We start from the raw sequence: 12,500 nt of genomic DNA on the forward strand, positions 1-12,500 counted from the left end.
GTAGCATTTTTTTCTTTTTCTGTTTCATTCTGAGTTAATTTTTTCAGTGACTTATTTTTGTTACGTAAATTCTTTACAAAGTGTTGTGATTTATATAGAATATATTTATTTTGGTAACAAGTGTATTATTCTAATCATCACTATTTAAGACCAGTTTCCGCTTAAATTCTGTTAAGAGCCATAGTAAGAGTTAAACAAGTGTTAATAATACTTAGGAGTAATTACCCAGTTTGGTTTTGAGTATGCTTGAGAGACCTTTGGATATGCAGTGTTTTATATATTACTGTCTGGGAGTTTGGTAATGGTCTCAGAATTCGGGTATTATTTTTTTTTTAAAGTGTAACAGTTTTAATGTAAAAGCAAAAAGGGTAATTTGGAATTCGAGAAGTTGATCAACTGGCCAGTCGTGATATATATAGCATTTTATGTTTGGTTCCCAGTCACGAGTCATGGTATAGTATATTTTTTAATGCCAGACTTCAGAAGTCATAATCTTATAATATATTTTGTTAGTGCCCAGACCAGGGAACCATACAGTGTAATATATTTTGGTGTTCAGACCCTTGGAATCAAGCTAGTCTGTTTTAAATTTTGGTGATAACAGGGCCGTGTTTTGATTAAAGGTTTTTGATTAGTATTTTGTTGATAGGATTTTGAGTATTGTCAGTATATTATTTTTTGGAGAGGCATTAATTTTAGTAAAATTACAAGATGGCACAGTTTAATATCCAAGAGTTTTTAAGCAACCCAAGTGTTCAGGAATTGTCAGAAGCTAATGTAACTAAAGCCCAGTGACTCTCGATCTTAATGGCCCAAATCAAGTGTCTAGTCTTAGAAGCATTGATCAACTAGGTTAAGTTGTCAGAAGAGAATATTGTGGCAGCTCGTGAGCTGTTGGAGGAAGCTGAGGAAGAATTTTTAGCGAAGCAAGGACTGGTTTACCCTTAAACTAGAGTCATGAAAGCAGATAAGGACGTAAAGGCTGAGATTCGACGTATAACACCGTCGGAAGAGTAAGAAGAAGCCTGAAAGATTGCAAGACACGAAAGGTTAATGGAAGCAAGGCGAGAAGAAATAGAGATGGAAGAATCAAGGTATACCTGGGATACAGTCAGATACAGAAACGACTCCTGCTAGGCACGAACCCGTGTTCAATGTGTCAAAAGCCCAGAGGTTAATTCCAAGGTTCACAGAAGAATCCCCAGATGAGTTCCTCGATTATTTTAGAACGGTTGCAGCGACGATGAAATGGCCAGAAAATAAATGGTCTGTGTTATTGCAAGTGTGCTCTTTTGGAAGGGTCGCAGTGCTTACTTATCCTTATCTCAGGACCAGAGGATGGAGTATTAAGAAGTGAAGAGGAGCGTGCTGCAAGTGTATCAAATGGCCCCTAAACATTATAATGAAAGATTTCGAAGTTTAAGAAAGGAGGAGAAATGGACTTTCCTAAATTATGCTTATAAGGTACGACGATGTTTCAAGAGATGGACCGAGGCTGGTTACGTAAAGAGGAAGGTTGATTGAGAAGAACTGATAATACTAGAGCAGTATCTACGAGGAATTCCTGAACACATTCTAACGTATTGGAGGGAGAGAGGTGAAGAAACTCGATAAAGCCGCTTCGCTGAATGAAGATTACAATATTATCAGTCGTAAACCCTCATCGGTCACGAAGTTTCAACCGTCGTTCCGACCAAGTGTCAAGTATTCGCCGAATCTTTGAAACCAGTTCAGAAATAACTACGGGAACAAGTTCAACAGTTACAACGGAAGTAGTACTGGCATTATCCCTAAGCAGAATGCGATAGTACCATAGCAACAAATGTCGAATCGTCCCCCTTCAAGTATTGTGAAAGACGTGCAGAAGGTTGATATTGTCTATTTTAAGTGTAGCAAGAGAGGACATATCAGTAAGGAATATTGGTCAAACTAACCGAAAGCAGTCGCCCAAGATTATTAAAGATAATTTGACTTCATAGAATGTGATGACTAAGAAGCAATTGGGAAAGGACGGAGAGGAAAATGAACCAGTCACCGTTTACACAACGAACAGGGTGAATCCAAACAGCATGGATGCCTATAAACCATATATTTATGAAGGTATGTTAACAGCAATAGACGGGAGTGAGCGAACCCCATTCAGGATATTGCGTGATACAGGTTGTAATCATAGTAGGGTTGTACGGGGAGTACATCCGATGGTGAAACAGTCTCTCACAAGGGACTCAATTATTTTTAAGGGAATAGGAAGTGAGGAGGTCATCCTGAGCGAAGAGGAACGACAGACGAATGGACAAGAAGATAAAGAGAAAATGGAAATGGAAGAAATGAATTTGGAGGAGCTGTTCTCCGAAGAAAAGGATTCCCTTGATGATATGCAAGAAGACAATTCAAGATTAAGCCCGATCAAAAAGGAACAACAGACGAGCGGATAAGTGGAAGAAGAAGAATAAGAAATCGAAAGAGCAATTAACTTTTATGATTTATTTTGTCGAGAAGAGGATTCCCTTGATGATAAGCAAGAAGAAAAATCAAGAGTAAGCCTGAGCGAAATGGAACGACAGGCAAACAGACAAGTGGACAAAGAAGTAATGAACCTGGAAGAAATACAAAATTCAATGTTAGAAGAGGGACAGGTGAGTAGGAAAAGGCTGATAAGATTGCAACGGAAGGAGGGAATGTTAACTGAGTTATTGTACCATGTGGTGGACGAGACGGAGGTAGATCACCAAGGACAGCAATGACGAGGATGATCTGTTTTTCCATAGTGGTTTAAAATAGAATAAAATGCATGCCAAGTCGTTGTCATAATTTCATCAACCATCATATGTATGCATTGGTTATCGAATCCCCTCTGCAAGTGCATGACATTCATAATTTATCATATATTGTTCAGAGCGAGAGAGGAAAAAAAATAAAATACTACAGTGTAAAATATGATTAAAACAAAAAGAAATTACAAAATAAAATAATGAAGTACATAATGGAATTAGAAAATAAACAGACAAAATGCAAGAAATGAAAGAACAAGGAATGGATGAAAACACAGGCAGTGAGGTGAAGTTTAATCAAGGAGGGAAGGTGGGTGGGTGTTAGGAGGGATAACTACCCCAAGAGTTCTTATCAGAAGAGTTTGTAAATATTCACTGGATAGGCTTGGACACGTCCTAAAATTCATGAGTAAAGTGCCTTGAAAATCTATATTTGGACATGGAATTTTTTAACAAAATTAGGGGAGGGTGTGAAAAACTCTGTTTCAAAGTACCAAAACGGTCGGCCAATTGGTTTGAAAGATGTTAGTAAAAAACCTTGGGTCCAGGCGGCTAAAATACATAGTAAGCTAGGCCTAATCAGTTTTCATTGCCAGTACTTCATTATCATGTGTGGTTCCTCATCATGGTAGGCAACACTACTACTCCTCCTAGGCTTAGGACATTGTCAGAGAAGGGTTTCTGTCGATATTTAAAAACTCTTACCGTTTTTAACATATAAAAAATGAAAGCGAACCGACAGCTAACTCATACTTGAAAGCAATTATGGATGGTCAGACTAGTACACGGGCAGATACTTTGTAATTGGAATTGACTATGTTTGTAACTCAATTTAATACATTTCATTAGTCTTTTGACAGTGACGATTTAACAATAAATGAAGAATATGAGACATGAAATGTTAAATGCTCTGAATGAATTAGATAGAATGACAGTGGAGGTCCTTTAGAGAGTGGGATTCCCCTGCTGTATGGGACCGGTAAAGCAGTGTGACGGGCCGAGAGAGAGGTTGTGACTCAAAGGCAGGAAGCAATCAACTGAGTAACTTTATTAAAGAACACTCTCCTTTATATATAAAACTTCAAGGCAACAAGAATTTTCATGTTCACAAGAGAGACAATGTTAGAGAGGAAAAACGGAGACATGTTTATTCAGGTTCTTTTTAGTGCGAGGGAAGAGCGCAGATACAAGCATAATATATACAAAATAATTTATGTATGATCGTGTGACACACGGTTGGTACATGGCTCCCTCCCTAAAAATGACATACTGTACATGTTAAATAGGGTGCCCTGATCTAGAGAGGGGAACCGTAGGCGGGCCATCTTGCAGAAGATAAGCAGGTTTTAGACGATCAATGGAGACCCAGTCTTCTTTGCCACGAATGTTTAGTAGGAATGCTTTCGGACTGCATCGGATCACAAGGAAAGGGCCCGTGTAAGGGGGCATTAGCGGTGGCTTGCTAGTGTCGTTGCGCAGGAAGATGTATGTTGTAGAGTGAAAGTCTGTTGGTATGTGATGCTTCGCTGGGGGCTTGTAAGTCTGGCGGCAAGAAGTAAATTTTCCCGCGACGTGACGTATGCGCTGGAGATTGTCGGAGAAGGTTGAAGAAGGAAAAAATTCAGCAGGGACGACCAACGGGTCGCCATACACCATTTCAGCTGTCGAGACGTCGAGGGCGTCTTTAGGAGTGGTCCTTAGTCCCAGGAGGACCCAGGGAAGCTGAGTAAACCAGTTGGAATCCTTGCAGCAGGACATCAAAGCTGCTTTGAGGGTGCAATGAAAACATTCAACCATTCCATTGGCAGCGGGGTTGTAGGCCGTTGTCTAATGTAGGGTGATGCCCAGGAGATTTGCTAATGATGTCCACAATTGAGAGGTGAAAGTGGTTCCCCTGTCAGAAGTAATATGCTCAAGGATACCAAATCTTGCAATCCATCCAGAGAGTAAGGCAGATGTACATGAGGCGGAAGTTGCAGTTTCCATGGGAAGGGCTTCAGGCCAACGAGTGGAGCGGTCGATGACGGTAAACAGGTAACGATGTCCTTGTGATGTGGGTAGGGGGCCTACAACTTCGACGTGAATGTGTGCAAAACGACGCTGAGGTTGAGGAAAGGTGCCCACTCCTGAATCCGTGTGTCGATGTACTTTGGAAGTTTGGCAAGAAGTACAGGCGCGGACCCAATCCTTAGCATCCTTAGAAATGCCGAGCCAAATGAACTTCGCCTTCAGCAGCTGTGCAGTAGAATGGCACGAGGGATGTGAAAGGCCGTGAATGAAATCAAACACCTGTCGGCGCATTGGAGCAGGAATCCAAGGTCGCGGTCTGCCAGTACTGACGTCACAGAGGAGGGTGGTATTGGAGTCATCGAGGGGAAGTCTTCCCAACGGAGGGACGTGCAGGATGTCCTACATGCTTGATACTCTGGATCCTGTCGTTGGGCTTCAGCCAGGGCGTTGTAATCCAATCCCAGTTGAACGGCAACCAACGTGTTTCTTGACAGGGCATCGGTAACGGGATTCATTTTCCCAGGGACGTATTGAAGGGTGCAATTGTATTCAGCCACGGCGGAGAGATGTCGGCGTTGACGGGCGGACCAGGCATCAGACTGTCGATTGAAGGCGTGCACCAGAGGCATGTGATCTGTGCGAATAACGAAGGGCGTACCTTCTAAGAACTGGTGAAAGTGACGGACAGCCAAGTGTACCGCCAGCAGTTCTCGATCGAAGGTAGAATAACCCGATTCTGCCTTGGACAGTTTTCTGCTGAAGAAGGCCAATGGGCGGAGCGAGCCGTTGACCACCTGCTCGAGTACTGCACCAATAGCGATGTCGCTGGCATCGGTGGAGAGAAGGAGAGGGGCATATGGGTTAGGAAAAGTGAGAGCCGCAGCAGTTGATAGAGCCTTCTTTGCATTGCAGAAGGCTGCTACTTGAAGGGGACCCCACTTCAGGTCCTTCGGCTTGCCCTTGAGGGAGGCGTAGAGGGGAACAAGAGTGGCGGCAATGGCTGGCAGAAAACGGTGATAATAGTTGATCATGCCCAAGAATTCCTGCAGAGCTTTGATGGTCGAGGGCGCGGGGAAGTTTTGAACGGCTGCTACCTTCTCAGGGAGGGGATGGGCTCCTTCAGGAGTGATGCGGTGCCCTAAGAACGACACTTCGATGGCGCCAAAGGTACACTTGTCGTACCGGACTACAAGGCCGTTTTGTTGCAGGCGGTCGAGCACGATGCGCAGGTGACGGAGGTGTTCCTCTTTTGAGGAGGAGAACACAAGTATGTCGTCCACATAACATACAAAGAAAGGGAGGTCCCTTAAGATGCCATCCATGAGACGTTGAAACGTGGCCCCAGCATTACGAAGGCCAAAACAGGATTAATTGAAGGTGTATGTACCAAACGGAGTGGTGATGTCAGTCTTGGGGATGTCTTCTGGGTTCATAGGCACCTGATAATACCCCTTCAGGAGGTCGAGCGTAGAGAAAACCTTCGCTTTGTGCAGGTAGGAGGTCACATCGGCAATGTTTGGGAGGGGGTAGTGATCTGGTTCTGTTTGCATGTTCAGGCGCCTGTAATCCCCGCACGGACGGAGGGAGCCGTCTTTCTTCAGAACGATGTGTAAGGGTGACGACCATTGGCTGGAGGCCTTTTGGCAAAGGCCCAATTCCTCCATTTCAGCGAACATCTGTTTGGTGGCTGCCAATCGTTCCGGTGCCAGACGTCTGAATTTTGCGAAGACTGGGGGTCCCGTTGTCTTGATATGGGCGTTTGGCGAAGTTCTGGATGGAAAACTTCTGGGTACGACGTGAGGAGGTGGGCGTAGGCATCCGTGGGTGCGCTGATGTGGAGAGCGAGGTTAGAGGGGGCGGGTTGAATAGGTGTCGACAAGTACGAGTCTGCGTTGACCAATCGTCGGTGGGCGACATCGACCAGAAGGTGGAAATGAGAGAGGAAATCCGCACCAAGGATTGGCAATGTGACGTCAGCAACGAGAAACTTCCAATTTAATTTTCCGTTTCCGAACGATAATGTGAGGTTTTCGTATCCGTAGGTGGGTATCGCAGATCCGTTGGCAGCTACCAAGCGGACGTCGGCAGATGTAGACAGACTATGTCGTGCCTTCAAGAGTTTCCTTTGCAAAAGAGAACGACAAGCAACCGTGTCTACCAAAACTCGCACGCCCGTTCCTGCATCATGTAAAAAGAAAAGATTAGAGACACAGGAGGCCACCGCCATGAGCGATGGCCTACTTACACGTTTTTTGGCCACTGACAATCCTTGGCACATTTCTTCGCGGTTACCCCGAATCTGAAGTGGTAGTAGCAAAACTGCGGCGGATGGGAGGTAGTAAGTGGCTGTAGAAGTCGTTTGTTGGGGCGCGAGCGATTGGTGGGTGGTGGGCGGCTTTGTCGCCGCTTCGGCACGTCACGGGGTAGGCGTGTATGTCCTATGGCATTCATGTCAGCTTCAGTTGACGTTGAATATGCATCCGCTTCGTCAGGGGTGGAGGCGTTGATGGAGATCTTGAAGTGGCTGTCCATAAGGGCGTCGGCTTTGGTCATCAAGTCCTTTATGGGTAAACTATCGACATCGGGTATGGCAGCACGTATAGGTCCGGGTAAACGGCGTATCCAAAGGGCATGAAGTAGGTTCACCTCATGAGGAGAACAGTCTGCGGTAGGTTGAAGGCGAGCGATACTGGTCATTTCCCTGAGGGCAAGCAAAGCCCTTTGGTCCCCCAACGCTTGTTGCGAGAGCGGAAAAAGCTTTGCTATATGGGCGGCTGGCGACGGAGAGTACTGCTACAGAAGGTATGTTTTGAGAGCGTCATACTCAATTAGGGTGTCTCCTTGTTCACAAAGCCAGTCGAATATTTCTGGGAAGGTGTCCTCGGGTATCGCCGCGAGAACATAATCTGCTTTGGTGGTTGAGCGAGTCACGCCCTTGATACGAAACTGGACTTCTGCGCGCTGAAACCAAGCAAACGCCTCTCCGCTGGCAAACGATGAAAGTTTGAATAAGGCAGCCGCAGCACTAACTTCCGTAGAGTCCGCCAGAGTACCAACGATGGAGGGGCGAGGGGGGTGGGGGTGGAAGGCGGTGGGAGCGAGTCAACTTCCGGCAGAGGCGGATTTAGGTTGTGCGGGGCCCAAGGCCCGGTTACCTTATCGGGCCCTCAAATCAGTGTACGAGCGAAGCGTTAAAACAAATTAGCTTTTTAAACAATATTAAATTTATTGAAATTTAACCAAATTACCATTTCACAGTTGAACATTACCCATATGATTTTTTGAAGCTCAACAATAAAAAATAACTATAAAAATATACCATTAACTAAAGAGATAAGCGTTGAAATAAATTTTCTTATTAAACAATATTCAATTTATTGATAATTATCCAAGTGACCATTTCACAGTTGAACATTACACATTTTCTTTTTTGAACCATAAAAAAAAATTTGCTATAATAATACACCATTAACTAAGGAGATCCCCAACTATAATGATGCACCATTGACAAATAATAACTTCAATAATACACCATAAACAAAAGAGAATACCGTTTGACTGAAGTGAGTGGCAAAATGGCAAAATGAGTGAGTTTTGTTTATTGCATGCAATTTGCACGGTACACTCAACTATTTCTCATTAAAAAAATGATTTTTTTCGAGCCTTCTTACTTGCAAACTGTTTGATGACATCAGTAAAATCAAGCACCCTTAATTTTTCATGCTCAATGCTCAACAGGATGAGTGAAGATAAGCGGTTCTGCCCCATGGTGTTTCTTAGATAATTCTTTAGTAGTTTCAGCTTGGAGAATGATCGCTCCCCAGTGCAGTTTGTGACAAACATGCAGAGATAGAGTCGTAATACAATTTCAACATTAGCAAATGTTTCAACCATATCATGTCTGTGAATTATCTTATACATTTCTAGTTCCGGACTTTGTCTTTGTGCAGCTTTTACACCACCTAATGAAGGAGCACTTTCAGATGAACCTCTTGGAATGGATTTCATGAGGTGTGCAAACTGCAAAAGCTCCGACTTCAATACCACCTCCAAGTCATTAGGATATGAAGACACACGCTTTTCAGCAGCTGCTTCAATTTCAGTGTTTGTTTTGTTTGAGATTTCTGATAAAAACCCAAATTTCTCTCGAAGATCGCTGTAAGCTGCAAGGCGTTGTGTTATGGCAGCATAGAGCTTGTCAATGATTGGCATGAAAGCAGTCACTCTAAACATGTCTCTCCCTGTCAGCGTAACATCCTCCACCGAGTCTAGTTCATCGTGGTGACACTTGCACTTTCTAATACGCTGCGACTGCCTGTCGGCGTAGTATGCAACTTTACCAGTCACGTCACTGGGATCACACTTAACCATAGCTTTTGCTTCAAAATCATCGAACTGGGATCTCAGGTCTTTAACAAACTGTAAAAGAGACTCCAGCAGTATGACAGCTGTGTTGAGGGAGATTCCAGGTTTTTGCAGTTGAATACTGGCACTCTGAAACCTTTCCAATACTGTATCCCAAACTTAAAGAAGAATTACTGTTTCAAGTTTTTTCAAACCTTTGAGAAGACCACTTGCTTCAGCTCTTGTTTCAGCTGGCTGATTCTGATCCGAGGAAAACTCTTCCAGAACAATGATGTTTTCTTTGTGTGCTCTAGTGAGAGCAGCTACAGCATCTATTACCTCTCGGTGTCTCCTCCAACGATAAGTAGATGCGACAAGGAAGGAGTACAAGTTTTGTATCAGACCAAACAATGACACTGCAGCGGGACAGCTTTCTGCGGCACACTTACCCACCAAGTTTAAGGAATGAGCCATACATGGTATGTACTCAGCTTCACTGCACTCGTTCTTGATTATCTGTTGGGTTCCCTGATATTTACCAGACATGTTGCTGGCATTGTCATAGGACTGTCCTCGGCAGTCGAGAACTGAAAATCAAGAACAGTTGTAGCAATATCTCTGCCAGTGTGGCTTAGCATGGGAATAAACTGCAAAAACCTTTCAACTGGACCTGTAGTAGGCAGTACATAGCGGATTGTAAGACTAAGTTTATCCATGTGTGAAATATCTGGTGTGGACTCGACAGAAATTGAGAAGTACTTTGCTGTTTTTACTTCATCGGTTATTGAGGACATAACCTTTTCTGCCATTATTCCAATGACTTCCTCAGAAATGACATGCGACAAGTAGGAAGTATGACCACTACCTTTTTTTGCATGTTTCTTGATGTGTGCTGCCAAGAAACTGTCGTATATGCTCAGCAGCTCTAGAATCCCAAGATAATTTCCATTGTGTGCTGATCCAATTACTTCATCCTTACCCCGAATGGCTAGCCCGCGTTCACAAAGTAGCTTTATAACATCTACACACCTCCTCAATACTGCCTGCCAGTACTCACAGTCACTTTCATATTGTAGCACTATATAAGAGTCAATACGGGCACCCGTAGTCTTTCTATATATCATGTCGACCATACTTTTCCTGTGCTGATCTGACCTACTGTGAGATTCTATGACATACCTAGCGTTCTTCCAGCCATTGAAGCCAGTTGTGAATGAGCTTTGCACCTTTGACAAAAGCTTGCAAGGAAAACAATACACTTTACCAGTTGTTTTAGAGTAACAGAGCCAGTTAAGATTAATTTCTTGGCCAGATAATGAATGAGTTCGAGTGAATAATGTCTTTGTACAATGATGGGTTCTGTTTAGCTCTTTCACAGCTGACTCTTTAAAATCACCATCACAGTGTCGACATTCTGCACTTCCCCTTTTCAACCAATAGTCACACACATTTTCATGCATACTAAACGCCACATTCATTGCACAGCTCAAATGCTGCGAATTGCCAAATTGCAAATGCCTAATTGCCAAATTGCAAATGCCTAATTGCCAAATTGCAAATGTTGTAATTGCCTGTGTAGATGTTATTTCGCAGAAATTCATTGACACAAGCGTGGAGAAATTTTTTTCCATTGATTATAAAGTGCCCACGCCGAATTATGAATCAAATTTCACGGGGCCTCACAGGCGCGGGGCCCTAGGCCATGGCCTACTCGGCCCCCCCCTAAATCCGCCGCTGACTTCCGGGGTGACCAATGTGACGGGCCGAGAGAGAGGTTGTGACTCAAAGGCAGGAAGCAATCAACTGAGTAACTTTATTAAAGAACACTCTCCTTTATATACAAAACCTCAAGGCAACAAGAATTTTCATGTCCACAAGACAGACAATGTTAGAGAGGAAAAACGGAGACATGTTTATTCAGGTTCTTTTTAGTGCGAGGGAAGGGCGCAGATACAAGCATAATATATACAAAATAATTTATGTACGATCGTGTGACACACGGTTGGTACAGCAGGCATCAAAGTAAAGTAAGTTAGTGCCAATTAACTTCTAATATCCTTTTAAGGAATCTGATGTAAAATCTACAAACTCTCTTGGATATTTTTTCATTGTCATACTACGACTCATATGCAAACAGTAACACTGATGTCACTAAATTGATATATAGTCTGATTTTTATATTTAATTTCAAACTATATAATTTCCAATTTCTACTCAACCTAGCCATTGTCTGATTATGAAGTCTCTGTATAAGAGATCGTAGTGCCTAAATATTTCAATAATTCCACATCATTAATCCCTTCTCCTTCCAATGATATTTCATCTTTCATTGCATATGTAATATTTCATGCAATCCGGTAAAGAAGCATTACAAACCCTGAGGTGATTTGCTAATATGGACATCGTCATCGGCATACTATAGCTCAGCTGATTTCCTGTTACTAATCCAGTCCAATCCTTTTCCTCCATCCTGAAATGTTTGGCACATTACAAGATTCAGGAGGATAAACAACATAGGTTACAACGCATTCCCTCAGAGTACTCAACTGTTCACTGAAAATTCATTAGATATGACTCCATTATCATGTGTGGTTCCTCATCATGGTAGGCACCACTACTACTCCTCCTAGGCTTAGGACATTGTCAGAGAAGGGTTTCTGTCGATATTTAGAAACTCTTACGCTTTTTAACATATAAAAAAATGAAAGCTAACCGACAGCTAACTCATACTTGAAAGCAATTATGGATGGTCAGACTAGTACACGGGCAGATACTTTGCAATTGGAATTGACTATGTTCGTAACTCAATTTCATACATTTTATGCCGGGAGCTACCTGCACTTTGATGGTACAAAGATAGAAAAAAGGTCATTATCTGAACTGTGAAATGGCATTCTGGCTGGCCATACCCTGCACTTTCAGGGCTGGGGACTACATTAATACCCCCCATAAAACTTACTTTAATCATGTATTGTGTGGAATTGTTGGAATTTAAATCTATGTTGCATGAACACATTGATACTAAATCTTTCATTCAATATGTCTATGGTATATACAAGGAAATAAAACGTCAATGACGTTCGCTTTGATTGTTTCATTAAAATAACTAGAAGTCACAAAAATTTTGTGAGACAAGTGAAAAACATCAACTGTGCCTTATTGCCACTGTTTGACAAAAGATTGAACCTTCATATTAAGCATGCCCATTATATCACCATTCTTTGGAATAGGTAAAGTACAAAACATCTGGATAAAGGTATTAAGCTTTTTTACTATGGCTGAAAAAAAAAAGATGGGTACTTCAATTCACTTTGGTGCAATGGAAACTGCCTTCCAGAATCGATTGTGAGGAAATATGTACAAAGGGATAACGAA

General features: G+C 42.7%; 1 protein-coding gene across 1 annotated transcript; it reads right to left on the bottom strand.

Moving 5' to 3' along the window:
- Positions 1–2,690: 2,690 nt before the first annotated feature.
- Positions 2,691–9,599, bottom strand: LOC137657454 (uncharacterized). Its single transcript, XM_068391792.1, has 4 exons — positions 9,341–9,599; positions 8,453–9,229; positions 7,472–7,574; positions 2,691–2,754 (listed from the first exon to the last, which is right to left on the bottom strand). The coding sequence occupies exons 1-4, from the start codon at positions 9,597–9,599 to the stop codon at positions 2,691–2,693; spliced, it is 1,203 nt and encodes a 400-aa protein (XP_068247893.1).
- Positions 9,600–12,500: the final 2,901 nt, after the last annotated feature.

Source organism: Palaemon carinicauda, chromosome 18 (assembly GCF_036898095.1).
Source record: "Palaemon carinicauda isolate YSFRI2023 chromosome 18, ASM3689809v2, whole genome shotgun sequence".
NCBI classification, from domain to species: Eukaryota; Metazoa; Arthropoda; class Malacostraca; order Decapoda; family Palaemonidae; genus Palaemon; species Palaemon carinicauda.